The following is a 26,403-nucleotide window of genomic DNA, read 5'->3' on the forward strand; positions in this document are numbered from 1 at the left end:
TCACTTGTAGATTTGCTCAGGGTCTCAAACCTCTATTTTTTTATTCACTTCTCCATGAGTATCACATGGCAAAAGGCACTTCTTCAGCAAGAGGGAAATACAGCATTGTCTACTTGCTTCTCAAATATCAGTGATAACAATCAATTCCTTCCATTTTAAAAATTGAAATTTGTCGTAAAACAACGTACCTTCACAAATAAATGTGGGGGTGCATCATAGTGAGAGTCCTGTTTCTTGGCAATATCTGTGAAGAAAAAGAAGTAGAAACAAAAAGTAACAATACGTTATGAAAATATAAAGGCTTCTGGTTCATCAATTCAAAGGTAACCAATGTGCGATAATTGGACCAATGTCTATGAAAATCAGACAAGAAATATTTATACCACTCATGTTTTCACGGCTGTAGTAAACAAATCAGGTAGACATATCAACATGCTTTGGGGGATGGACTGATCATCCATTAAAAGGAGATACCCAATGATGGTGTTCACTCTATACCAGGGGTCTGCAACCTGTGGCTCTCCAGATGTTCATGGACTACAATTCCCATCAGCCCCTGCCAGCATGACCAATTGGCCATGGTTGCAGACTCAAGCTCTATACCATTCTTACCAGATGAACTTACCAGATCTTTTGAACCGATGTCCTATATTTCGAGACCAACCAATGGGATGGATGAGAGGACTGTACATATGGCACCAGAAATCATCTGTTTTGTCTTCACTTTCTTCATATACTAATCTTAACCTGCCTCCAATTACATTGTCTACGACAGCTACCCGTGTTCGGCAGAGATGCGTTTTGTCAACAACTTCGACTCTCATTGAAGGTTTGAAAGGATACTGCATGCTTTCTGATACCTGAAAACGAAGAGGAGATGGAGTAATAAGCAAAATGTAACACACTGCACAAAGTTTTTTCACTAAATCAGTTTTCACCTTTTGAAAAACAGTAAAACCTTTTTATTTCAGCATTCTTTTCATAAAGGAGGGAGGCAAAAGGACTCCAGAAATTATCTTATTAACTAGACAGCATTCGTCACTGCAATGTTATTTTGGAGGCTATAATGTTAATAATTGATTAGGATCTATTGTTTTTACGGGGAAAAAAGTTTTATGGCACTTAGAGACTAACAAATCCAATGTAGCAAAAGCTTATTGTTAAATCAGTGCATACTTCACCAGTTATGTGAAATGTTACATTCAGTCAGCACAAAAAAAGCATACACAAAGCTACAAACAGCAGAACACAGGAGTTCAGAAGGCTTGGTTTTCCAGGACAAAATAATATTGAGAAGAACTAATTGGACTCTCCTCCCCTTTTTTCCTATGGCTTTGGGTATGCAACTGCATACATCTATTGCCACTGTATTTTAGATTAGGTTTTTAAAACTGACATGTATTATGGTTTTACTGTATGTATTGGTGAAATGCTGGAAGTCACCCTAGGCCCTTGAGAGAAAGGGTGGCATGTACAACTACTAAAATAAAACATAAATAAAACATCTGGATCCTCCTTGTATGCAGAGCCATTTTTCTTCACCGGGTATAAGGTTAAACTAGTAGTATATGCAAACTTAATCCAAAATAATTACTTATACATAATTACTTGAAGAAATATTTACACTAGAGGCATCTAAAACACTGCTGAAGCAAGACCCAACCAGAATTAGCAATGCAGAGCAAGAATCAATACATAGACATAATGACTTGACCTTTAAAGCCTTGAATACCCTGAACCTTGCTTAGTTCAAGGACCACCTTACTCCCAATTCTCCCCTTAACTGCTTTATGACAAGCAAATGAAACACTGCTTCACCACTATTTTTAGATGTATTGTTCAGTGCTTTTCCTGAAATACGAAATTCTAGGCCATCAAGGGCCAGAAAGGCAACTTCCTTTGCTCGTTTTGGATACAAGTGAAAGCCTAGTTATTCTGCTGAATTTTTATAAGCAGAGGCTTTTGCTTTCATTCAGAGTCTGGTTATATTTGTTGGCAGATGTTACTTCCAGTTATTAGATACCATGTTGGATCTAGCAGTCCTTCAAAAAAGGACTATCTCCTGCAGGAATCTGTGGGGTCAAGGGACCTCTGTGAATTAAGAACCACATAGGTTAGGAGTCAGTGCGGAGCAGCACAGAAGGGGCAACACTGCTCTTTGCACCTTTTCCTGTCAATACAGTGACTTCACCTCCTTCCCCCTCTGAAATGCAGCCCCCTAATCCATAGGGATATTAGCCCATGCAGGTACTACATGTCTGGGAATCCACTTTCCTGAAATCAGAACTGATGGGATGAGAAGAACAGAGAAGTGATCCACAGCTGTAGTGCACACAGATCACTGAATCCAAATCACAATATTTTATTGTTCTTAAGCTGTTTGTATATTGTTCCTGCTCAAATGCAGTATATAAATACTACAGATTAAATGAGGAATAACCTTCCTTTCTTTAGAAGCTTGTGTTACATTCAGACCTACCTTCTGAGAGAAATCAGGAGGAAGAGTTTTGGCACCAGTGAGTCGTTTCACTAGAAAAGCCTTCCAGTTTGTGTATTTGTGATGAATGGCTGTCAATGTTCAGAAGAAAAAAAATTAGCTGTATTTTACAATACTGAGTGACATATGTAAAATGATCTACTGTCAGAACTTGTCTGCTGTGGAAATACTTCAAAAGGTTTTGATAACTTCACAAGGTTCTGGCACCTACCCTGGGGTCTTATCAGAAACAAGTACAGCTCTCTGTTCCATTCTAATAACCATCTTTATACATGTATGAAGCATACACATTTTGCTCATGCTAAATCAGGAGGAACATTAGTTAAGCCTTTTTGCATCAGGCTCATTTTTTAAAAACAGGATATTTATGTGACATAATTACATGCTCAATACCCAAAGCATTAGATTAATAACAGTTAATGCCAGATTTACATACTTCGAGGTGGTACTAGAGGTTTCCCACTGGTTGCACACCAACCAACCGGGTGGATATCAGGAACACAAATGTTGCACCAGAAGTCGAGATTTGAATCATTTTCGAAGCCTTCGTATCTTAGTAAAGCATTGTAACCTGAAAACAGAGCAAACGCACATTCTGATTCACATTACTCTTAAGGAAGGATCACATGGAATCCTCTTCCATCTCTTACTGGCTTCTACAAAAAGGGAACTAACGTTGGTAACGTCTTCCAGCTGCCACTGGCTGCCAGAGGAAAGAAGGTGTTCTTGTTTCTTTTGGAAGTCACTTTGGGTCCTTTGTTAGGATAAAAGTTGGGTAAAGTATTTCAAATAAATAAGCCAAGTCAAACAAAGGTGGACAGAGAATAAGAGGTTAATGTGTGCATTTCTCACTAGGAGAAAAATGGGAAGAAATTGGGAATATCTAAGCCATCTAAGTAAGATCTGGGTTGAGCCTCTTCGCTCAAGTCAACTCCTTTTATGCAGGTACCTTAAAGCCCGGGCTGTGCAAGAGGCACAAAACTTTGGCATGCGTTGAAGGGCAAATACAAAAGGCCTCCAGCTCTTGGCCCACGGCTTGCAGTCTGGATTTGGGCAAGTAGTACTAGCAGAACCAGCAGCAGCCCATGATGTTCTTACAGCTTATCACATGGGTTAAATTTGACTGTTGGATATGGCAAATTTTATTTACATTTGTATTTTATATTTTATGTTGCAAGTCCCTAGTGCAGGAGAAAAACAGGGTAAAAATTTAAATAATTAAATATATTCATACCACTATACTCTTCTTGTTGCAAGGAACCTTTTAGAAGACATTAATCTGAAACTTTTTTTCAGATTATAAAGACATTTGTTGAGTGCAAATTTGCTTTCGCTTATGCAGGAAACTAACTGAGCTGCAAATAGAATTTAACGGCAAGAAACCCCTTCTTTAAAATACTACCAGCTCCTAAGCATTACTGACGCCTTAAGTACTATGCATTAGGAAAAAAGGTTAGGTAACAAGAAAAAAACCCCCCTGAATTTCCACATACTGACAGTACCTCGATCCATCAGCTTGCAATCCAAAGATGCAAGGACTGCCAATTTTCCCTGTGTTGCTTCTTTCTATAGCAGTCCTTTCTGACTTTGGAAATGTTTATATTCAGGACTGCGGAAGCCCTGTGGTATGACAGCCACAAGTCAGGAGGTTGCAGGGGGAAAGGGAAAGGAGGAGAAATCACCCTGTTTCTCTTCCAACAGCAAAAACTGCCCTGACAGCAGAGGTAGAAAGAACAATGCAGACTCATTCTGGGATTGGGGCAGGGGAGAGAGATCTGCAATCACCAATACCATCTGCTGACACATCATAGGATCCAGCTCTTTGAATAAGTAGACTGTTAAATATAAAAGAGACATCACGGAAGGGAAATGAGGAAATACTTAATCCTGGAAGATCTCAGGAATCACTCCTACCAATGCTGTAACAATCACATCAACTGCTCCAAGTGCCTTTCAGCAGTTTCAGTTGGCATGTTAGCTGCACCCTTCTCAAACAAAATTTTTTACATCACTACTGTTATAATGTGGTTACCTCCAACTTTAATTCCTACAATGCTCTTAATGTGGGGCTACATTTGCAGATGATGTGCAGATTTCAACTGTTCAAGAGTATATGGTGGTTAGACCTACTTCCCTAATTCTGAAAAAACATCACTAGCTCCCCATGTGCTTCCAAGTAGAATGCAAAGTGCTCCAAATGGTCTGAGATCAAAATTGCAGAAGGATTACCTATTAAGATCTTCTGTCAAGACCTTTCTCCATTGCTACACTCAAACTACATTCAACATTTAAGCACTTGCACATTAATTCATAGGGTCAGTATGAGATTAATAGCTAAATATGGCACTGCTTTGCTATTTGTGTTTCATTGTTGGTTCTATTTACTGTTTTGTTGGTATTCTTTTACTCCTTTTTTGTCAATTATTTTAAACAGATTGTCTTTAAAAACTACAGTAATAAAATAGATGAATTCATTCCAAACACCGTCTGTGAAAAAAGTTCAAGAAAAACTGTAGAAAGCAATCTTTGTACAGTTCATTAGGGCAGATGTTAATATGACATCTGTTAACACGTTAGTATGACTGATTAGCGCATTCAATGGTAGCATTTATAAGCAGGACTTACTGCTATAAGCACCGTTCGCTTAAAGGTTTGCCACATTATAGCTGACTATTCAAGCCTATTACTATTTTCCTTAAAAATGAAAGATTCACTTAATTATCTCAATCTTTTCTAAATACCTGCATTTTAAAAAACTTAAATTCTATGTAAAATTAGTAACCTGCTAATTTTACAATCCCAGCAATCCAGAAGACTTTGGTAGGTAAGTTGCAGTCTGTGTTAGGGACTTCTACACGCACACCTTCTGAAATGTCGCCCCAACAAGTCCCCATGGGGGCCTGCAATGAAAATTACAAAAATAACATTGTCACATTTTATTCAGTTTGAATAGATATACATGTACAAGAAATACATGCACAATTTTAAACCTTCTTCTAACAGTGGGTTTGAATAGAACTCAACATATCCATTTTTTTAGTAATCTTGTACCACTTTGTATACTCAGTTAAAATATATTCCACTGTTTCAGCCCCACCCCTCTTGTTCTTAAATTTAAAAAAAAAAGGAAAATACCAGAACACTACAGGGCTATAAGTGACCTCTCCTGGAATGAACAGGGAAATGAAAGCACTGGCACCAACACATTATAGATTTTTGAAAATACATACACGGATACATTCTATTAGAAGTGTACTAGGGATTAATTAGACTCCAGAAAAAGAACTCTGGTTACCATCTTACCAGTTTATTTTATCTTTATATTCTTAATGGACCAGGTAACCCTTTCCTAGCAGGAAGTTTCAAAAGGGTTTTTTGTACTTGTGTAGCTGGCTGAAACCCCTTTCTTAAACTGCTGCAGTTCAGGTCTCTGCCACTTACAAAGTGAACTACTGTAGTCTAATCTCTGAAAGTTGTTACCTGCTGTCAAAGCAAGGTTTTGCAACTAATACTATTATGTACATTTTCCAGGGCAGGGAGAGAAAGAAAGCCTTAGTGCAGATAACTATACTGGTTGAATGTAACTCACAGTAACAACATTGTTTGATATTGGTTTCTTCACTTATTATGCTTTGATGAGATTTTCATTTTAATCATAGTAATTCTAAAAGTAATACAAAGGGCTATTATGCTGGAACTTCAGTACTTTTCAATAAAGCAAAAAAATCTCCTTTATGCTAAATTAGAATAATTTTAAAATAAAAAATATATTTCCAACTTCAAATTATTTGAGATATATCATGCCCAACAACAAATTAACACAGCATGTTTGTAAGATAGAAATGGATTGTGATAGAAAGACAACTATTCTCAGAGAGATAATGTGGTTACCCCTTCTAAAACTGGCAATTCTAGGTTTACCTCAGTGGACTAATCTTGATCCTCAGCTACCAATCTTGATCCTCTTTGATCTGAGATTGCAAATGCCTTAACAGTCCAGGTGCTCGGGAGCAACAACCGAAGAAGGCCATTGCTTTCACATCCTGCATGTGAGCTCCCAATGGCACCTGGTGGGCCACTGCGAGTAGCAGAGACCTGGACTAGATGGACTCTGGTCTGATCCAGCTGGCTTGTTCTTATGTTATTCTTCTTATGACTGTAGTGATTCCTGCCGCCACCCCCACCCCCACCCCCATCCCCATATACACATACCACTAACCTCATATTTAAACCTTGACTTTTGTTTAAGGCCCTTGCTGCATTACAGATTTGTGATCACATCTCCTCTTAAAGGGGACATATGAAGAAAACGTAAAGTCTTGCTAGAAAATGGCTGCAATATCTTCTGTTTGTTAGTAATAAACAATGTGTGGACACTGATTAACACATCCTATTCTTCAAGGGGGAAATTATTTCACAGCAATCTTAAAAGGAAAAAAGCAAACTTACAATGAAGGACTCAACAGATTGCAGCCAAAGGATCAAACACAATTATTGGGAAGATATATACTACTCAATGGGAAATCAGCAGAGTGCCCAAGGATTATTATGAATTAATTTCAGTCCTGAAGGCCTGACAAAAATAACCCTTTAGGAGTTTAGGATTTATATTCCCCCTTTCTCTCCAGTAAGGAGACTCAAAGGGGTTTACAATCTCCTTGCCCTTCCCCCCTCACAACAAACACGCTGTGAAGTGGGTGGGGCTGAGAGAGCTCAGAAGAACTGTGACTAGCCCAAGGTCACCCAGCTGGCATGTGTTAGAGTGCACAGGCTAATCTGAATTCCCCAGATAAGCGTCCACAGCTCAAGCGGCAGAGCAGGAAATCAAACCCGGTTCCTCCAGATTAGAGTGCACCTGCTCTTAACCATTACGCCACTGCTGCTCCTTTGAGGATTCACAGAACGGCATCACCAGTTGGGATAATGGAAAAATCATATCTTAAGGAATACATGTCTCTTCAATTACTCCAGCATCAATAACTAGGAATATTCAAGAAATTGTATTTGAAAGTTTATTATTAAGAAGCTAAAAGAGACTGCCTAATAAGCAACCTGGGCTGATGAGGAATAACTTGTTGGCTACATGAAGGTATGTTCTAAAGAAGAATGCAACTATGATAGGTGTATCTAAAACCTTAAGACATTTTTCATGAATGTTTTTATAGCAATACTGGTTCTTTCTGCTAAATATTTATCATTAGGTATACAGATTTGGGAATAATAAAACAAATAGTGACTATGAACTACCAATAAACTAAAACCTTGACATACTAAGAGGCTAAGCTAACTACTAACAAATATTAATATTTTAGAGAACACAAACATGTAAAACCATTGAGTGTTGAGACCAATGAATGATTAAATTATATATATTATGCAATACATATAATATATTATATTATGCAGCTATCCTGGCTTTGTATTGCCTGGCCTTGGACAGCTTCTGACTAGCAACAATTGCTGAAGAATCCCGGGGATGACATTTCTATGCTCCTAGTTTCCAGGGTAAAAAAAATGTTCAAAAAAGATAAAGAGTCAGTTCCAGTGGCGGAGCTGCAAGGGGACGGGGGGCGGTGCGCTTTGCACTGGGCACATGCCTAGGGGGCGTGGAAAATTGCCCCAGGCCCCTCCCCCTCCCTCCCACATTAACTTTAGTTCCTTTCCTTTTCCTAGAACTTTTTCAGGCTGAAAAAAGGCCTGTTCACAGTACAGGCAAAAAATGGCCTGAGGAACTACACAAGGTCTCCTGGGAAGTATAGTTCCCATCAGGTCGTTTTTAAGCCTGAACTGTGAATAGGCCTTTTTTTTTTCAGCCTGAAAAAGTTCTAGGAAAAGGAAAGGAACTAAGGTAAGTGTGGGAAGGTGGGGGGGCACCATGGGGGATGGAAAATATAGACTGCACACGGGGCGCAGTTTGGCCCAGCTACGCCTCTGGTCAGTTCAGACTATCATTTGAGTATTAACATAGCTCCTCAACTTCTTCTCAAGTGGATTAGTGTGTGAAGATTTAAATAATTTTAAGTTAAAAGTGAAATATGAAAACTGAAGGAAGCAGATTATGTGTGGAAAAAATATGCACATTATTTAAAGGCTTAATTACTTAAGAACAAGGCAAACAATGATCTGGTAATTTACACAGAAGCAACTTTTAGTGTAGGCAACCAATGATGTACCTTACAGCAAAAAAAGAATCATAATGACTGAATAGTGGTAAATTTTGAAGCAAATATTTGAACAAATGAATTACTCTGATGTTAGTTTGCTACCTACCACATGAAGGTCCAGAAAGCTGGGGAAAACTATTAGTCTGACAGGCACCTACTGTATAATAGAAATTAGGATTCACTGTGCATATATTAAATGAATTTGATAAAGCTACATAAATTGCTGATATCAGACCACAATTAAATGATCTAATATTTTAAAATAACACAATGGACCCAAATCTGCCTAAAGTTATTTGTGATTTAAGTTCAACTGAAGCAAAGGGAACAAGATTCAGACTTGTGGCTGGGCATGCTTTTGCGGTCATCCCTAGATCTGGATACGCAGGGGGTGGCGATGGACATAAATTAATTTTGTCGGCGATGTCTTTTTCTTGAGACCATCCACTAAGCCATAGTCATTCATGTCTATGTCTCTTTAGACTGAACTACTGTAATGTGCTCTGAGAGTCCAGAGGTATCAGCAGGTTCAAAACACAGAAGCCAATCACATGGACTATATTACACCAATCTTAGGGCATCTCTGCATCAGCTGACAGTTATTTCCATGATAAATTGAAAGGGATAATATTAACCTACACCAGAGGTAGGGAACCTGCGGCTCTCCAGATGTTCAGGAACTACAATTCCCATCAGCCCCTACAATTCCCATCAATCCAATTGGCCATGCTGACAGAGGCTGATAGGAATTGTAGTTCCTGAACATCTGGAGAGCCGCAGGTTCCCTACCCCTGACCTACACCAATCTGGGTCCAAGATAACTGAAAGGACTGCTTGCTTCTATATGAACGTGCCTGCACATTCAAGCCTTCTCCAAAGGCCCTTCTGTATGCAACCTAGCTGTGTGTAACAGTAGGTCGCTATAAAGGTCAATGCCTTCTCAACAGTAACATCAAGACTGTAAAACTTCCTTTTCCAGGAAGGTACCTGGGCACCCTTGGTGCCAAAAAAAGGCAGTGCTTTTTGGAAAAACTTTTGACAGACTCTTTACTGCTGCTGGGATTTTTTGCTCATGGCTTTTATTCTCTCTGACTGGCTTGTTGTTTTACATGCTGCAGTATTTTGAAATATGGCTAAAAGATGGCTAAAAGATGGCTAACAAAGCTAGCTATGGCTTACTTGTCCTATTGCTTTCAACGGGATGTAGTACAAAGTCACTAGATGGACTGTGGCCAAGAGGTTTGTTAAAAGACTACGTAATGTTAGGAACTATCCAACTATCCAAAGACTAATCATGGCTTATACAAAGACTAAAATGGCCAAATCTAGCTTGATATTACTGTCTCACTACTGGAGATTACAGCTCCTTATTCAGGAAGCAAAATGTACCAATTTAGCATATCCCTATATTCTGTGGTGGGATTCAAATAATTTAACAACCAGTTGTTTACAAGCACCATTTTAACAATTGGTTCTGCCGAAGTGGTGCGAACCTGCTGAATCCCACCACTGCCTATATTATACATGTGTGAATATGTCAACAATGTCTACAATGAGCCTCAATCTGTCTAAAGGAGACTGTGCAATCTAGGAGGATTGAGCATGTTGTAAAATATTGTTCTGTCTGTTAGTATAGTGATTCCTTGTGGGAGGGGAGGTTATTGGTTTTTGAGAAGAATATCTCTTATACTCCTGGTTTTTCACTATAATGTCAAATCTAGGGCAGGGAAAGCTACTATTCAAATATGAAAGTAATCACTATGCAGACAAAAATGTTTTTTGCGTCCAAACCACCTTGTAGTTCCACATAATTAATACCCTGAAGTTACCTAGGAAACATGACTCTTACCTAGAATAAGTAAACCCTCAAGATCAACTACTTTTTATAAACAAATTTTATATTTAGCTTTAAAAAAGACCTTGCTATACAGTTAGTTACATACTATTTCTGCATTGCAAACGCTTAGGTCTAGATAACCTTGGTTTATAATCTTATTCAATCAGATCCATCTTTTCATTGAGAGAAGTACATCCATGTAAAATGCTAATGTTTAGAAGAGACTGGACATAAACATGTGACCCAGATCAGTATCTCCATTACCATGCATCTTATTTTATTTTGGAAGAGGTATTGAGCTGGATATTTGTGAGTTCAGTAGAGCCACCTAAGTTGTTTCCCATTACACCAGCTCACAGACTCCCAAACTGTCATTTTCCCCATTCAACTGGTAGCCAAGTTTGACAAAACAGATTTCAGGGATGTGGATTGGTATAGGGGTATAGCAGAAATTTAAACTTGTCCTTGTCTGTGAAGATAGTGGTTCTGCTAGCTCCTCCTACACCAATCCATATGGATCTCATAGCCTTTAAATAATAGGATAGTCAATACACAGTCTTCTCTTGCCATCAAATTTATTCCTGGAAGAGCAGACAATCTACGGGTGCAATAGCCCATCTTCCTTCACACCGCCCAACTCAGCCTACTCAGTGTTACTCAAAACATGGGGGAAGGAAAATAAGCCCGAAATAGGTGCCAATCCTTATCCGAAAATAAATTGTACTGGTAACTCTCCTGGATTGGAATTATATGAACTAGCAGAACCATAGCATACAGATAAGAACAAGTTTACCTTTCAAACTCACGCCGAAGTCATCCAATTCTGGCTCCTTCCCAATAAAAGGAAGGTCTGCCTGGCCACCACCATATTGATCCAGCGCACACTCTGGAGGAATTATCTGTGAGGGACAGCCGCCTTCCCTGCAAGGTAAGTTGCAATCAGGAAGGTCTTGGTGGGTGAGGTCCAAACTTTAAGTAAGTAGGCTTCCTAACCCAAAAAAAAAGGCTGACCCTATAATTACTGCCTAGGACAACAAGTGTGTAGTCCTGGCTCTCTTGGTGTGGGTATACATATATATTGATTTTTTAAAAAACCCTGGCAAAATTTTTGAAGCCTCTAGAGTTTCCAAAGTATCCTAGGAACAGAATTTGTATGTAGTTTTGTTTCAGGGGGCCAAACAATGTATAACTGATGCCCATGAAAGCAAAGATTGCTTATCTTTTGCACGTGGAGGAGCTATATTCCAAAACTGCGATGAATTCTAAATGTTTCCTTTTCCCAAGAGGAATGTTTCCTTTTCCTTCTACCTACTTCACTAACCTTCCAGGTGCCATACGTGAGTTTTTTTGTTTTGGATGCAGGGAGAGAGCTGTTTGTTTTCAAGAACAACAGTAGTTGCTCCTTGGAATCAAGTAAGGAAAAACCTACTGAGCATGAATCATTTCTATACCATTTCTCTGAGGTCAGTATGATAATGATACTCAGTTCCATCTAGTGAAAAGGGGAGTCTCTCTCTAAATGACAGCCATTTTAAAAATAAGCTGAACCTGAAAATCAGTTTAGAGTAGTAACATTTGATGAATATAATTACAATTATTAACTGTTAGATTTCTTTTAAGATGTGTATTTTGTTTGGTTCTGGAGAGACATCTGAATAAGAACTGGCTTTTCAATTCTCAAATGGAGACTATTTTTTCTGAGAAGGCTTAGGTGCTACTTGAAACCAGTGTCATGAAACCAACTGTAATCTAAAACATCCTTCATAAAAAGCAGACTAAAGTCCTTAACATCAAGGCTTGGAATATCTCCCCCACTGCTTTTCTAGCCTGACAAAGTTTTCTGGAAATCTTGAAAAAGTGTACACATTGTTTTATGATACTTTCATTAATCCTAATAAAAATATTACATTTGTTTCATGTTCAGATTCACACTGTAATTTAGAAAACAGCTCTATCAACTCTTATGTTCACATGTCCTATTAATGAATAATCTTCTAGTGCATATAGACAAGTATGCACTGTAAGTTTTTGCTGCTGTCTTCCATTTTGCAGAGGTCTTATCCATGTAACATTCCACCCTTTCAAATATTGAGCAAGGAAACTGCGTAATGAGTAAATTTACAAAGAACATTCATTTCTGTGCAAGAAGAAACAAAACATTTGAGAAGAAAAGCTTTTAATAAGATTACTGAAGGAACCCGGTTTCGTTTTTAACAGAAGTCACACAATCCTACAATAAAGTTATTCCTGGGGAAAGCATTAGGAATGTAAGTCTTTATAATTTCTACAGAGCAAACTGACCTATTTATATGAGTTAAAAGTATTAGAACCACACTTGAACTCTACTTACAGGAAGAATGTTAATACACCTCATATTCTTTACTGGTCAACGTCAATCTGCTATTCACCAATCTCATTACACTTGTCAAGGAGGGGAAAAGTTAAATAGTAGGGAAGCAAACCTCCTCCTTGATATCGTCAAATAAAACATTTAGCAGCTAATGACAAAACTCATCAAGAAGGCATGGTTTACTTTAAATGACCTCCAGCAGAAAGCAAAAAGCTTTACCAAATTTAACCTATCAAGTGCACATGCAAAATATGAAATATAAATCAGAATTGTGATGTAAAAAGGTTAGTACTGCCAATATGTTTTCCACTGACAGGTGCCAGGCTTCATTTACTGATTGCCTTAAAACTTCCTAATGAACAGTTTCTCTGTGTGACTTAGCAGAAAGCTGCTTAGCTTAATTAGGTATTTTCAAATTATCTCTTCCTTAAAAAGTATATTCTTGATAGCCAGTGGGTTCAAACAAAATCTACCAAATGGTCATTTTTGTGGAAGGCGTTTATTCTGCCTGCACAGCAGCAGATCATCATACGACAGGTTGCTCATCCACCAAGGGCAATCTGAGGGACCTCGGTCAGCACCAGTAGTGGAAACAGAACACAGTCAAGACCTTTGTGCTGCTTATCATGTACAGCAGTAATTCTGCATACAGGATGAGACTGAGACACATTTGACATGATGGCCTCAGCTGAATGTAGAACTGAGAAAAAACCCCATAGTATTACAGACATGTAACAAGATGGAAATAGCGGATGAATTCCACTTAGCCTTATCAATCAGTTCTGGACTTGAACAATTCCCTAACTTTACCAGCCTTTTTACTTCAAAACATTAAGTTTAGGCTTTGTCACTTGTTTAACAATTAGACATATTGGATGGATCTCCCTCCCTACATAATGTTGCTACTTTAATGGCTAGAACACTTAGCTCATGTTTATAAACAGTTGCTCAAGTGTATCCAAAGCAAAATGCAAAAATAAGATAAGCCACATGTGTCACTTACCCTATGTTAAGGTGCAACTAGTGAACATCTAAAAGGCAAAAATTACTTGTGCAGGATCAATATAAATTTAATCTAGATTCAATATAAACCTTTTTTCTCCCTAACATTTCACTGATCCTAAGATCTCAGAAGATCAAGGTAAGGCCTGGATTCTCTCTGCTGCAGGGGCCCTTTTGTTTACAGACCAGAGCATCTCCTGATTCAACAACTCAAGCAGGGCTGCCAGTCATTCCAACAGGAAGGTCTCCCAGAAAATTCAGTTAACTGTATCAAGAACCATCCTAATGAGATTTCTACCCATGAAAAAAGCTTTGGACCCAAGAGAGCCTAAACCTAATCAGGTGATGATTGGTTCATGACAACTATGTCAGTAAGAACATCTCTGCCCTCAGGGTATTCTCTTTCTGACCTGAACAGATCACCAGGATTGAATGCCTTGTGGCCAGTATTACTGAGATGATTCCATGATTGTTATGGTGGCCACAAAGTCCTGCACTGCCAAAAACGCAGAAGAGTCCAACTAGAATGGAGTAGTTTTAAATTTTAAAATTTCAGACTTGACCATAGTGTAAAGTATGTAGAATCAGATAATAAGTTGATACACATTATCAGTGTCAGGAGACTGTGCAGGAAACCTGTGAAAAATGCCACATAGGAAAGGGCTGAATATTGCCAAATGTGGGGTCCAGGTGCCTCCATTACAAAAAATGTCCCAGCTTCTCGCTAAACGTGACCCCATCGATCCCACTGTTCCAAGAGCTCTGTCACAATGGCTGCGTATGTGCTACAACATGAAACTGGTTTAAAATCCATTTCAATCCATGCTATGTCTTTCACCCCAAAACCCCCACACTTCACTTTAACAAGGGCAGTCACAGGGTCCACTGATTGGGTCCATCTTTTTCCTGCCTTACACAATTCACACATTAATGATCCTCATGCAGGCACATGAGAGTCGATTGAATGGCACCTGGCTTTTCAATTTACATCATTTGGATTTTCCTTCTGGGTACTAAATTCAGGATTGCTTAACCCTTGTATTCAGACTATCTTCATACACATGCCCAATACCCAAACCCAATTTTTTTCAAAAGATTGACTCTTCAACACAGTGGAGGGGAGCTTGGAGTGCAGTCTTCCCAGACTTCTTGCAGCCGGGAGCTGAAGAGGCTTGGTCTGTTCCCCCTCTCCTACAGGCAGCCCTGGTACGCTCGGCTAGCAACCGGGCCATGGCCTGTTTCTCCAGGGAGAAAGGCGAAGTGGCCATTACTGGTATAGAGAGGCAGGGAGGGGTTAATCCCCAAGGCAGGGAAACGGATGGGAACGGAAGAGAAGCAAGGAAGAGGAAGGGAGCCGGGCGGGAGGCTGGCCAAGGCAAGACAAGGCTGTTAGAAGGAGTAATGGAAGGAAAATTGAGGAAAAAAGCTAAAAATCTGTTTTAAAGCCTAAGCTGCAAAAACGCTGTTCTCCCTGCAGAGACAGGATTTAAACTGGAACCAAGATGGGCGCCCAGCCGGTTCCCAGGAAGTGATGAAAAACTACATCCTGTCTCCCTGAGAACGAGCTGGGAAACAACCATCCAGACATCCTCCTTGACAGACTCAGTGGTGGGATTCAAACATTTTAACAACAGGTTCCGATGGTGGTGGGATTCAAATAATGACTGTTAAAAAGTATTTAAAATATTTTTAATATCACTTTTTATTTTTAGTATTAAAAATATTAATACTTAATAAAAATATTTTAAGTATTTAAAAAGTGATATTTTAAATTTTAACAGGTTTTACAGAACCTTCAGAACCCCCTAAATCCCACCTCCCCCTCCAGTAGAACAAGAGCTGTTCAAAGAAATTAAGATGTCCAAGTCAAAACATACCAACATCGATCTCGCTTTCAAAAACTTTTATTATCATACTTCCCAAAACAGATTTTAAACCTGCAAGGTTTTCTTTAAAGCAGTTCAGTAATTCTGTTGAAAAAGAAACTAGAGGAAAACTGAAACCTAAAAAAAAAGTCTGTTGCATACTTAGGCTGGGATCCTACGCATCATGCTCTGCCATAAGAAGGGACTTCTGACCTCCGATGCAATCTTTTGTGCCTCTCAAAGTCTTGCCTTATGGACCAGTAGGCTCCCCAGATGAGTGAACACTGCCCACCCCCTTTTCTGTAAGCAGAGGTCCTACCATATGCAGGGGAATTCAGAATTCAAGACCTGGTTGGCATATATGCTTACTTCTTTGAATGGCAGCCTCTTCTACATTATACAGCCAGTGCCTCCCTTGACACACTGACACCTACTATGATTAATCAAAACACAATGGCAGTTCCTCCCTAATAAATTCAATTTAAAAATTTAACAGTATGTCCCAATTCAAAAAGAGAACAAATATCATCCCTCATCCTAAATTTAAGATCCTGGTGGCCTTTCCCAGCCTTGTATCAATTGGCATCAATTCTCAACTTAAGACTCCCAGAACCACACAAACAAGCTTAAACCATACATAAATGATATTAGCTAAACAACTGGGTCAAAAATGGCTAGGCATATGTCTCACCCCTCACTGGGGGAAAAACAAGTCTCACTTAAAACTAAGCAACCACAGAAAAATAATGGAATCCCCCTGTTACCATAATAAATACAGGGGAAGTGCCTGCAGTGTATCTATCTGCTATACTTTTCTTCTTTCTCCCATATCTAGTGTTCTGTTGCTTTATAAAAGGATTCAGTTCTGAGGTGTATAGAACATTGAAGATCAAACGATTATCAGTTAGGAAGGCAGTCCCACAATGTCTGGCATAAGCTGCAAAGTGACTACACAGGTTCCTCTGCTTACAGGGAGCCTGCCTGCACACTGCTTTGCTGCCACCACACCTGCCCTACTTGCTGATCTGGGTTTGTTCTTTTGCAATATGCCTAAACTCACACTGACAATGGACAGAGGAAAAATGAACAGGAGAGGAGAAAATGTGATTAGGTGGCACCAACAAATTGTAAGAGTCTAAAAAAATTCCATTTTAATTTTTTATAAACATTTATACCTTGCTTTGTCTTGGTAACGCTGCCCTGATAACTGTGACTAGATTAGTTCGGCTGTCTGTTATTTCATTCAAGCTCCCCCACCGCCCTTTCACTGTGTTTGCTATAGCTACAGAAATGGGTAGATCCAGTAGAGTACAATTAAAATAGTACTGGTCGATATAATAAAATGAGCAAAGTGACACCCCCCGCACTCCGATAGCAACATAAAATAAATCCTGAATTGCCTTATGGCTGGAACTGTGAAAGAGGAGTTGTAGACATATCACTTGTATTAATACCACGAAGTTCTTGCCAAAGCTGTCGCAGTAGATTTTCTATTGGAGCAATTTTATCCTTGAACTCTGTAAGCAACGCAGCTCAACCTCATCACCTAGCTTAATAGACAATGCAACTTATTAATGACAAAGTAGGTTACGGCAACATGCTCCGTCTTGCAAACTCAACCTGAAAAACACGCTTGTGCTGAACTCCACCTTTTGCGGAGAAGGGTTCCATCAAGTATACAAGAAGTGCTCAGGCAGGAAGGTACTAAGCAGAACTCTACACCCAAGCCTAACATGATGTACTAGCTTTCAGTCAAATATGGATGTTTATCAGGGTTAATGTAGCAATTTAATGGAAACTGGAAGAAGCTATAAACATGTAGGTGAGAAGCACAGGAATAACCAAAGGTTGCTTTCAAGATTTTGTCACAATTATATGCCATTAAAGGTTTTGTATTTGTATTTGTATTTGATTTTGTCACAACAGCTCTATCAGCCATGTCCTTCAATGAACAGCAATTAGCTTCTTCCGGATAGAAATGGCTGAATCTGAATCATAGTTATATACTTCTGAATCATAGTTATATACTTCTTTACACTACTTTTGGTAAAATAAAACATACTTACATGTTTAAAACAGTTAACAGGAGCAGCGGAGAAACTATTGCTATTGATGTAGTTGCCCCAGCTGAAACCCTCTAGTGGAACAGATGCTGGAATGAGAATTATTTTATTTAGCAAGGTATACAAATAATTGATATCTACAACATTTCCCAAAAGCGGTTTCTAGTCTGTTGGAGACTCAAAGAAAAGCTGGGCTAGAAGGAAATTTCAAAGCATCTGTGAGACAATCTTCTATTCAGAGGCATAACCCACCATATTCAAAAGCTATTCTGTCTAAATAATAGATTTTCATTATTGCTAACTATTAGAAGCTGGAAACAGCATCCCCCGAAACAAAACAGTGTGATATGATAAAGTTATCTTTCCAATATTCCAATATAACTAAAAAGATTTAAAGGACCAATTGGCTAAGCTTCTCAATAAGTTTTATTAAGCATCTTTTATCAGACCATCACACCAACGTCCCACCACAGGTAAAATTAATCCTACTGTTTCAAAGACCCCCTCAAAATATTTAGAGAAATCATCCTTGCTTATTGCAAGTAACTGCTGATATACATATTTTAAAATATCATATAATTCTTTTGAAATTGATTCCACTCGGTTACAGATGTTACCATCATATTGGTTCCTCAGATACTTAATGCCCGTGTTACCTGTTTTAGTCTTTGACTGATTCTGTACTGTTGCTTGGTATTGAGCATATGCAGCTAATTTAGCAACTAAAGGTTGTTTCTGTAGCACTTTAGCCTTCTTAGTTGGAGGTTTTCCCTGGAACAACAAGAGCTAAATAAGGTCCTTTCCACAAACACAATGTCTGTCATTCTATTCTTTGAAACAGTGAAATACTTGTTTTACTAACAAAACTTCTCAGGAAGGAGTACACTTGTTTTAAACAGGCAAACCTCAAGTGCAAAGAAAAATTTACAAAAATATGTTTAGAAAGCAGATAGGCAGGGATTAAGTGCTGTCCTAAATTTATGGGTAAAATCCACTTGCCTCTATCAGATCATTCATAAAATATCTAGCCACCAGATGTTTTAACAACAGTATGAGTATAGAGAAAACACTCAAATCTATTACAGTCATGAAGCAGTTGTGTGATATTGTTATCAGGAACCCCACATTGGAAAAAAGCATAGGAAAAAAAATCATAGGATGATCTCCATATACTAATCTGTGAAATTCTGTCACAAGAAAAGGTGTGCCAGAAATATGTATCTGAGAAGGATTAGAATGATTAAAATCAAGGCCATCAAGCCCCGGCATATCGTTTTCTGTAAAGTATCAAGTACAGAAACTACTTAGGGAATACCGCTTCAAGTCCAAATATAAAGATTAGTGTTTCTTTTTGTTTGGAGGGGGGAGGTTATCTAGTGTATTAGAAAACCTTTAATTCCCACTCCTAATTATTCACACTCTGAATTAGGATTCAAGAGAGAGCAACAGAATTAGTCGTCATGATCTTTTAAGCTAACAAGTAGTCTCTGATGAAAATGCATTAGTATTCTGCTGTGACAGAGGGACACTTAACACTGCAGGTGCAACTAGCCCATCGCAGCCAGTTCTATTGTACATTTATTGCTCCAAGGGTAGCATAATGCACACATACACACTGCTTGCTTCCTTGTACATAATCATAAACAGGACAAGCAAGACCCACAGGACAATTTAGCATGAACCTCCCTATTGCCTCCTCCTGCTGCTGTTCAAGAGAACTAGCATATATTTGATTATTGAACTGTAATGCTTTACATACACTCTATCGAGGATTGAAAATGGTGGTTGCAGCAATTACGCTCATCCATTCTGATCTCACTCCTGTAACCAGGGTCATGTCTCATGTAGAGATTTCACAATTTTAGATGAAACAAATTGAAGTGCTTAAGCTGCCATCCTATGCATATTTACATTACGGGGTAATAGAACGTCTAGTGGACGCTTATACCTAGGCCAGAGAGACAGTGACCACCAGCAGTTAATATAGTAGCAGAAGAAAAAAAAAGCTCGTAGATTCCCTTCCTCCCCATTTCATTGAGGTACAGAGCATGGTTATGTCAGCGGGCAGCCAAGCATTTGCTATGCGTGTTCTGTGCTTCAGGGTCCATCTCCCTCCCCTCCCCCAATACAGGAACTGTCCTTTAGCCATTCTAGCCTGTTGTGAAGGAACATTTCTAGTAAGTCCTAAAGAGGCCAGGGGTGGCACCACTGGAAATCCAATGGTGAACTCACAGCAGCACTCCAAGTGGACCAAGCACAAGGGCATAGAAGCGTGTCAAGGAAAGAGTTGGGTGAAAATGTTCCTCTCCCTTTATTATGAGATTGTCCCCTCACTGATTTTGAGATCTCTTTATTATGAGATTGTCCCCCTCATTGATTATCCTAATTTTTTTTAAGGTGGTCTTACTTATTTTTGGCAGTGACTGATACAGGTCACACAATATGGCTTTGAAGCATTATGTGCAGGAGGGAAAGATATTGAGAATTGGATGGGCCAGCAGGGAGAAAGCCAGATTAAACAAATGGTACCCATCTCCTCCTCCGGTCGGTCCTTCTCTTGCCTCTGGGACTCATGTTACTATACTGGATTCCCAACAGTTTATTGTCAGGCCTGTCCTTAATCAATCACCTGCAATTTAGGACTTCGCTTTGGATAAAAATTGTATCAAATTCAGGCAAGATCAAACCCACCCGGCATTGACAAAGCATTATTTGGCCAGTTATTTGGCACAGTTTCAGCATGAAGAAATTGAGAGGTAAGGTGGATTGCCATAGAACTTATGGATATTATCTTGTTCACTGGGGGCCATAAGCCAACGATCTTTGCTAAACGTATGAATCCTGTATTTGGTACTAGCAAGACAGAATTCTATACATATACTGCCTATTCCACTAACAACAGACTCCCTGAGGTTGTAAATTGCCCTGGGCCTTCTAGGGAAGGGAAATGAAAAAATCTAATAAAAAATTGAAACAAATAAAATAAATAAAATGTCAACCCTGATTTTGGCAATGCCTATACTGATACTTCTCATATAGAGTGGCTTAAGACTTTGTGGCTGCTATGACAGTCATGAGGCTGTTTCAATGTTCCTTCAACATCCCACAATCTACAGAGCCAGCATGGTGTAGTGGCTACGAGCAGGTAGACTCTAATCCAGAGAACTGGGTTTGATTCCCCATTCCTCCACACGAGAGTGGATTCTTACCTAGTGAACCAGATGTGTTTCCCCACTCCTACATTCCTGCTGGGTGACCTTGGGCTAGTCACAGATATTCGCACCTCTCTCAGCCCCATCTACCTCATGAGGTGTCTGTTGCGGGGAGTGGAAGGGAAAGGAGTTTGTAAGCCCCTTTGAATCTCCTTATAGGAGAGGAAAGGGGGCTATACATCCAAACTCCTCTTCTTCTACCTGTTATTCTCTCATCTTGGTATTTTACCCTGAACATGAAGATGCTGATCTTTCAATGGGAAATATTTTATTGTTTCCCTCATTATGAACAATTCATTACCTGGGAGTCATGGGGTTTATTAGCTTTTGCAGGTGGGAGGAGACTGATTAAAAATGGTTGTTCTCCAAAGCTTATGAACTTCCAGACTAGAAATTCCCCATCCAGAAAGATTTTTTGTCAAACCCCTGACAGAATTCTAGAATTAAGAGTAGACCCAGGCCACTGAAAGAGTTGTTCCAGGTGTCCATTCTTGTGATGCAGACATGAGGCTGCTCCTTGATTTTCTGGAAGCCTGATGGAGATGAAGCTACTGATATGGCTGATTAGTCACCTACCACCTCCCCTCTAGCAAACGGTTTACAACCTATTTGAAAGCCTCTTACATGGTAGACCTGGTAGCAAAGAACTTTTATTTTTCTGCCAACAGACGCTTGTGAACTTAAAAATAACCTGCTGTCACAATTTTGCAAAACATCACGCAGACTGAAAAATTCGCATGGATTTGCTCCAACTGAGGCACAGTGCTGATTAATGGTTCCAAATCAAAATAAGGAAAGGGGAGGTATACCGCAGCTACAATCTGACACAAAGTAAAAATTTAATACAATAGGAAGGTGCAACCATATACAGTAAAACAACTGGTATACCAATGAAATACTCAACAGGAATGTTCAAGTAGAAACAGCTCGAATGGGTTTCACTGTATAAGGTTGTTCTTGATTGCTGTTCTGTATATAGTTGCTCTCTTGACCAACTGGCCATGCTGGCAGGGGCTGATGGGAATCAAAGTCCATGAACATCTGGAGCACCACATGGCCCAGAGGCAAAGCTGGGCCAAATTGCACCCAGGGCAGACTGTGTTTTCTGCCCCTATGGGCCCCGCCCCCTGCGCTGCCATGTTCCCCATGGCGCCCCCCCCCCCCCCCCCCTTTACCTTAGTTCAGTCTGAAAAAGTTCAGGTTGAAAAAGCAGCCTGTTCAGTTCAGGCTGAAAAAGCGCCCTGGTGGGAACTACACTTCCCGGGCTCTCAAGGTCTCCTGGGAAGTGTAGTTCCCACCAGGGCTCTTTTCCAACCTGAACTTTTTCAGGCTGGACTAAGGTAAGTGGGGGGGACGCAGGGGGGAAGGGGTGATTTTCCACTCCCCCAGGTGTGTGCACAGTGCCACCCTCACCCTCTTACAGATACGCCTCTGAGATGGCCACCCCTATTATAGACTAATGCTGTGTTCCAGTATTGATTCTTTTACTCAGGGCACATTTTGTTGTTTGTGACTGGTGACATGAAGCTGTAATAAGGGCCTAGTCAGAAAATGGCAAATCCATTTGTTAGGCAGGATCATGTGCCAGCAATCTTGAAGTTTGTTAGCACCTCCTTACAAATTTATTCGATTCCACCAGGCCTTCATCTAACTTACAATTTTAGGCAAGGTTCTCATCAAAGTAGCTGCTCGGTAATTTTAAATGCTCTTGGATGAAACTGATTATCTAGAGCACAGGTGTCAAACTCACGGCCCTCCAGATGTTATGGACTACAGTTCCCATCATCCCCTGCCAGCATCATAACATCTGGAGGGCCACGAGTTTGACACCTATGATCTAGAGACCCATTTCAAGTGGTTTTGGACTTGGTCCAGGATAGAAACAGCTCTAATGGACGACCTGCACCCAGAAAAAGACAAGGGTGTGTGACCTATGGATTCTTTTGAATCTCTCAGTAGCTGTCAATACCACATTCATGGAATTTCTCTGGACCGAATCTCAGGCTGGGTGGAAATAAAAAGCACTGGTACTGCTCCTTCATGAAAATAAATTTCCATCATGTGCTGCTGGGAAACTACAGTTCTTCCCTGTGGGGTGCCAAGGGAATGAATTTTGCATATGTAAAACCATTAGAAGTTACCCCGAGTCATGGGATGCAACATCAAGTATGCAGACAATATCTAACTCTGTCTCTTTCTCATCCAGTCCAGAATAGATGGTGATGTTCCTGATCCTGTGGCTTGGGTTCTGAATAAGGGTAAATAAACTTAAACTCAATCCAAATGAGACTTGGTGAACCTTTTTTTTTTTAGACAGAATCAAACTCCCTGTGAAAGTTCAGTTTCATAGCCTGAGGGTACTTCTGCACTCTACCTTGCTTCACGCATAGCCAAAATGTAATGGATGCATCTGCAAATTTATGCAGCACCTGTACTGAAATAACAACACTGGCTACCTGCATATTTACAAGCCCATTTAGAGATGCCAGATTTGAACTACAAAGCCCTATTTATCCTGGAATCTATAAACAAATGTATCATGAAATTAAGAACTATCGACGATGCCCGGCCTCAAGTTCCATCTTAGGAAGAAGCCACATTGATCTGTACAAGCAGCATGTTTCTGGCTTGACACCCTGGAAGTAAGTTCTACAATCTGTTTGACAGCCTCTTTCATAGTATTCTGGAAATAGGTAAAGACTACACTATTTGCAGGCAGATTTCCCTGCTCTGCTGCCTGAGCTGTGGAGGCTTATCTGGGGAATTCAGATTAGACTGTACACTCCAACACACGCCAGCTGGGTGATCCTGGGCTAGTCACAGTTCTTCTGAGCTCTGTCAGCCCTATCTACCTCACAGGGGTAGGGAAGGGAAATGAGTTTGTAAGCCCCTTTGATGTGAGGGGGAAGGGAAATGAGTTTGTAAGCCCCTTTGAGTCTCCTACAGGAGAGAAAGGGGGAATATAAATCCAACTCTTCTTCTACCTCATTCTTCTTTTGGAAATTAGATTTATTATGTATTTATGGCTTATTTTATTCAAATGTATTTTACCTGGCTATTTTGTAATCACATCGTACTCACATCATAAAAGGGCTTAGAAATCTTGTTACAACATAGCTAATTTGGAAATGATCTGTACTGAATTTAACAGAACTTACTCCTGAGTAAATATGCACAGGATTGGGTTGTGAAGCAATTTTTATCATCATATTTGGTACTCACATTCACAAAAACTTATTGAGCCATAATTTTCTCAGCAATATTCTTATATGCTATACACAAAATAGAGTATGTGCTAGCCAGGACTATCCACAAGAGAGGTCTTGGGATTCATGGTAGATAGATCGCTGTGAAAAGATTAACTCGGCATATAGAGAAATTGAAGGGGGAAAAATACAAGTCCACATAAAAAGGGCCACCAAAATTATCAAGGAATTAAATAAATTCCCTTATGAAGAGAAATTAAAGTTGGGAATATTTTTAGCTTAAAACATATTGTCCTGCTTTCTCAGAAGCACACGGCAGATCATTGCCAGAAACCAAATGCTAGATTGAATGGCCCTTCTAGCCTAATTGATTTAGCATTCTTGAAATAATGTTACATTTCATTTTTAAAAAGCTATCATTTTTTAAAGCAATTAATCTTTATATTCTTATCTATGTAATAAAGAGAATAAAATTGTGACTGTACCGTTACCTGAAGTCTGGCCAGAATGCTGGCCTTCTTTGAGTTCGATGAGTAGCTTCTTGAGCAGGAAACACTGCAAAAACGCTTGGTTTTAGAATAAAAGGCATCTCTGACACCAACCATCCCGCACATCTCACAGGTAGCTAGTGGGAAAGAGAATCAATATGCTCAGATCATGACACACAGATGTTACATGAATTGTCAAGTACCTATAATAATTAGGATTTTACTATACAGTTCACACAGAAGGTAGTCTCGTTTAACTTTCTCAGCACCAAATTTGGCAAAAGCCAAGTGTGTTGTATGTACACGCACACCCCTCTTAGAACCATATTAAGCACTCATAACAGTATTTTGTACATACACTCCTTTCTTTATTTTCATCTTCCTTCCTTAATTCTACATGGGTAACTAATTCCTGATAAAGGAAATACCAATGAACTAGAGTGGTATAGTGGTTAGAGTGTCAGACTAGGAACAGGAACATCCAGGTTCAAACCCCTATTACCCAGTTTCAGTCAGTCACCTCTCGGCCACCTTGTTGCGAGCATGGGGGCCTCTCTAGGCCTTAGAATGGGAAGAAGAAGGGTTTGCTTCACCTTATTCATCACTTTTCCAAGTAGTTACTGGAACAGCGTTAACCTGTGCTCTTTCTCCTCCTCAGCTATCATCAGGAGCTTCCCTTTTAAGCCCCATCACCTCCACGCCTCTCTGTCGCCCAACCCAGGCCCAGGTGCATCCTTGCTGGGACCTTGGTCAATCTCTGACATAAGACAGCCCCTCACCTTCACAACCTCTCCCATACCTATCCCTCCCACTTTCCTCCAACTCTGGCTTTCTCCTCACGACAAGGATGAAGGGCTAATAGGAAGAGACTACTGGGTTTTGGGGCTCAGTCTGACTTGCAGTGGGCCTGCCCTCCAGTTGCTCCTGGTAGGCTCTACCCCAGAGTTAGGCTATCAGCAGCTGGTGCCTTCCCCAGGGTAGTCATCCCCACAAGTAAGCGCAGAGTCTACCCCTACCACTCTTGCTCACTTCTCAAGGGATGCCTGGAAAAAAGTGGAAAGACCCAGGCTGGGAGCATGACTCACTCCCACTTCTGGTTGGCACAACCAGAAGTGGGGGCGAGTCATGTTCCCCATCCTCGGCCTTTCCACGTTTCCACTGGAGATCTCCCCAGCATGCAAAAAGCTTTCCTAGTTTTTGGAGGCTGTGGCAAATTCTCTCAGCCAGTTGTCTCCTAGGAGGCCTGGCCTGGCTGCTCTCTCAGTGACAGCTGCTCCAGGCAAGGCTTGCTCATTTCTGGAGCTGGGAATTCTATCTGAGCAGTGGTTGGCCACTGTACAGGTTGCTGGGGGGGAGGGGTGGCAGTACAAGTGGAGGGAGCCAGTCCCAGTCTGGAACTATCTCCAGACAACCCATAAACTTCCTTGCAGCAATCACTCACAGTCTGCTCAATCTCCCTCACAGGGCCTTTGTGAGAATAAAATGAAGAACAGTAGAATAGGAAAATCTGCTTTGAGTCTGCACTGGGGGCAAAGGCAGAGTATAAATAAACTTTTAAAATACCACTTGCAGAAAGTCTTTGCACGAGGTCAGATACAGATTAGGGTCTTCAAGAAAACCCGTTTGACATAATGCTCTTATTCTGTTTTGTAATGCAAGTTATCATGCTTGCTGTACGCTTGAAGTGCTGAAGCATGTACCCACTAAAAGTTACGTCAA

At 40.0% G+C, this 26,403-nt stretch overlaps 1 protein-coding gene across 4 annotated transcripts in view; it reads right to left on the reverse strand.

The window, feature by feature from the left end:
* MBTD1 (mbt domain containing 1) overlaps positions 1–26,403 on the reverse strand; it is a 55,943-nt gene that overhangs the window by 21,732 nt on the left and 7,808 nt on the right. For 3 of the 4 annotated variants that reach the window (XM_048487924.1, XM_048487921.1, XM_048487923.1), the window contains exons 3-10: positions 24,682–24,821; positions 18,435–18,549; positions 17,782–17,867; positions 5,280–5,397; positions 2,934–3,068; positions 2,480–2,568; positions 626–860; positions 189–244 (exon numbers count right to left, since the gene is read on the reverse strand). In XM_048487924.1, coding sequence (XP_048343881.1) covers positions 189–244; positions 626–860; positions 2,480–2,568; positions 2,934–3,068; positions 5,280–5,397; positions 17,782–17,867; positions 18,435–18,549; positions 24,682–24,821 — 974 coding nt within the window. The remainder of the gene's footprint in view (positions 1–188; positions 245–625; positions 861–2,479; positions 2,569–2,933; positions 3,069–5,279; positions 5,398–17,781; positions 17,868–18,434; positions 18,550–24,681; positions 24,822–26,403) is intronic. The other variant, XM_048487922.1, reaches the window with a different exon arrangement.

The sequence above is a fragment of the Sphaerodactylus townsendi genome, linkage group LG03, assembly GCF_021028975.2.
Source record: "Sphaerodactylus townsendi isolate TG3544 linkage group LG03, MPM_Stown_v2.3, whole genome shotgun sequence".
NCBI classification, from domain to species: Eukaryota; Metazoa; Chordata; class Lepidosauria; order Squamata; family Sphaerodactylidae; genus Sphaerodactylus; species Sphaerodactylus townsendi.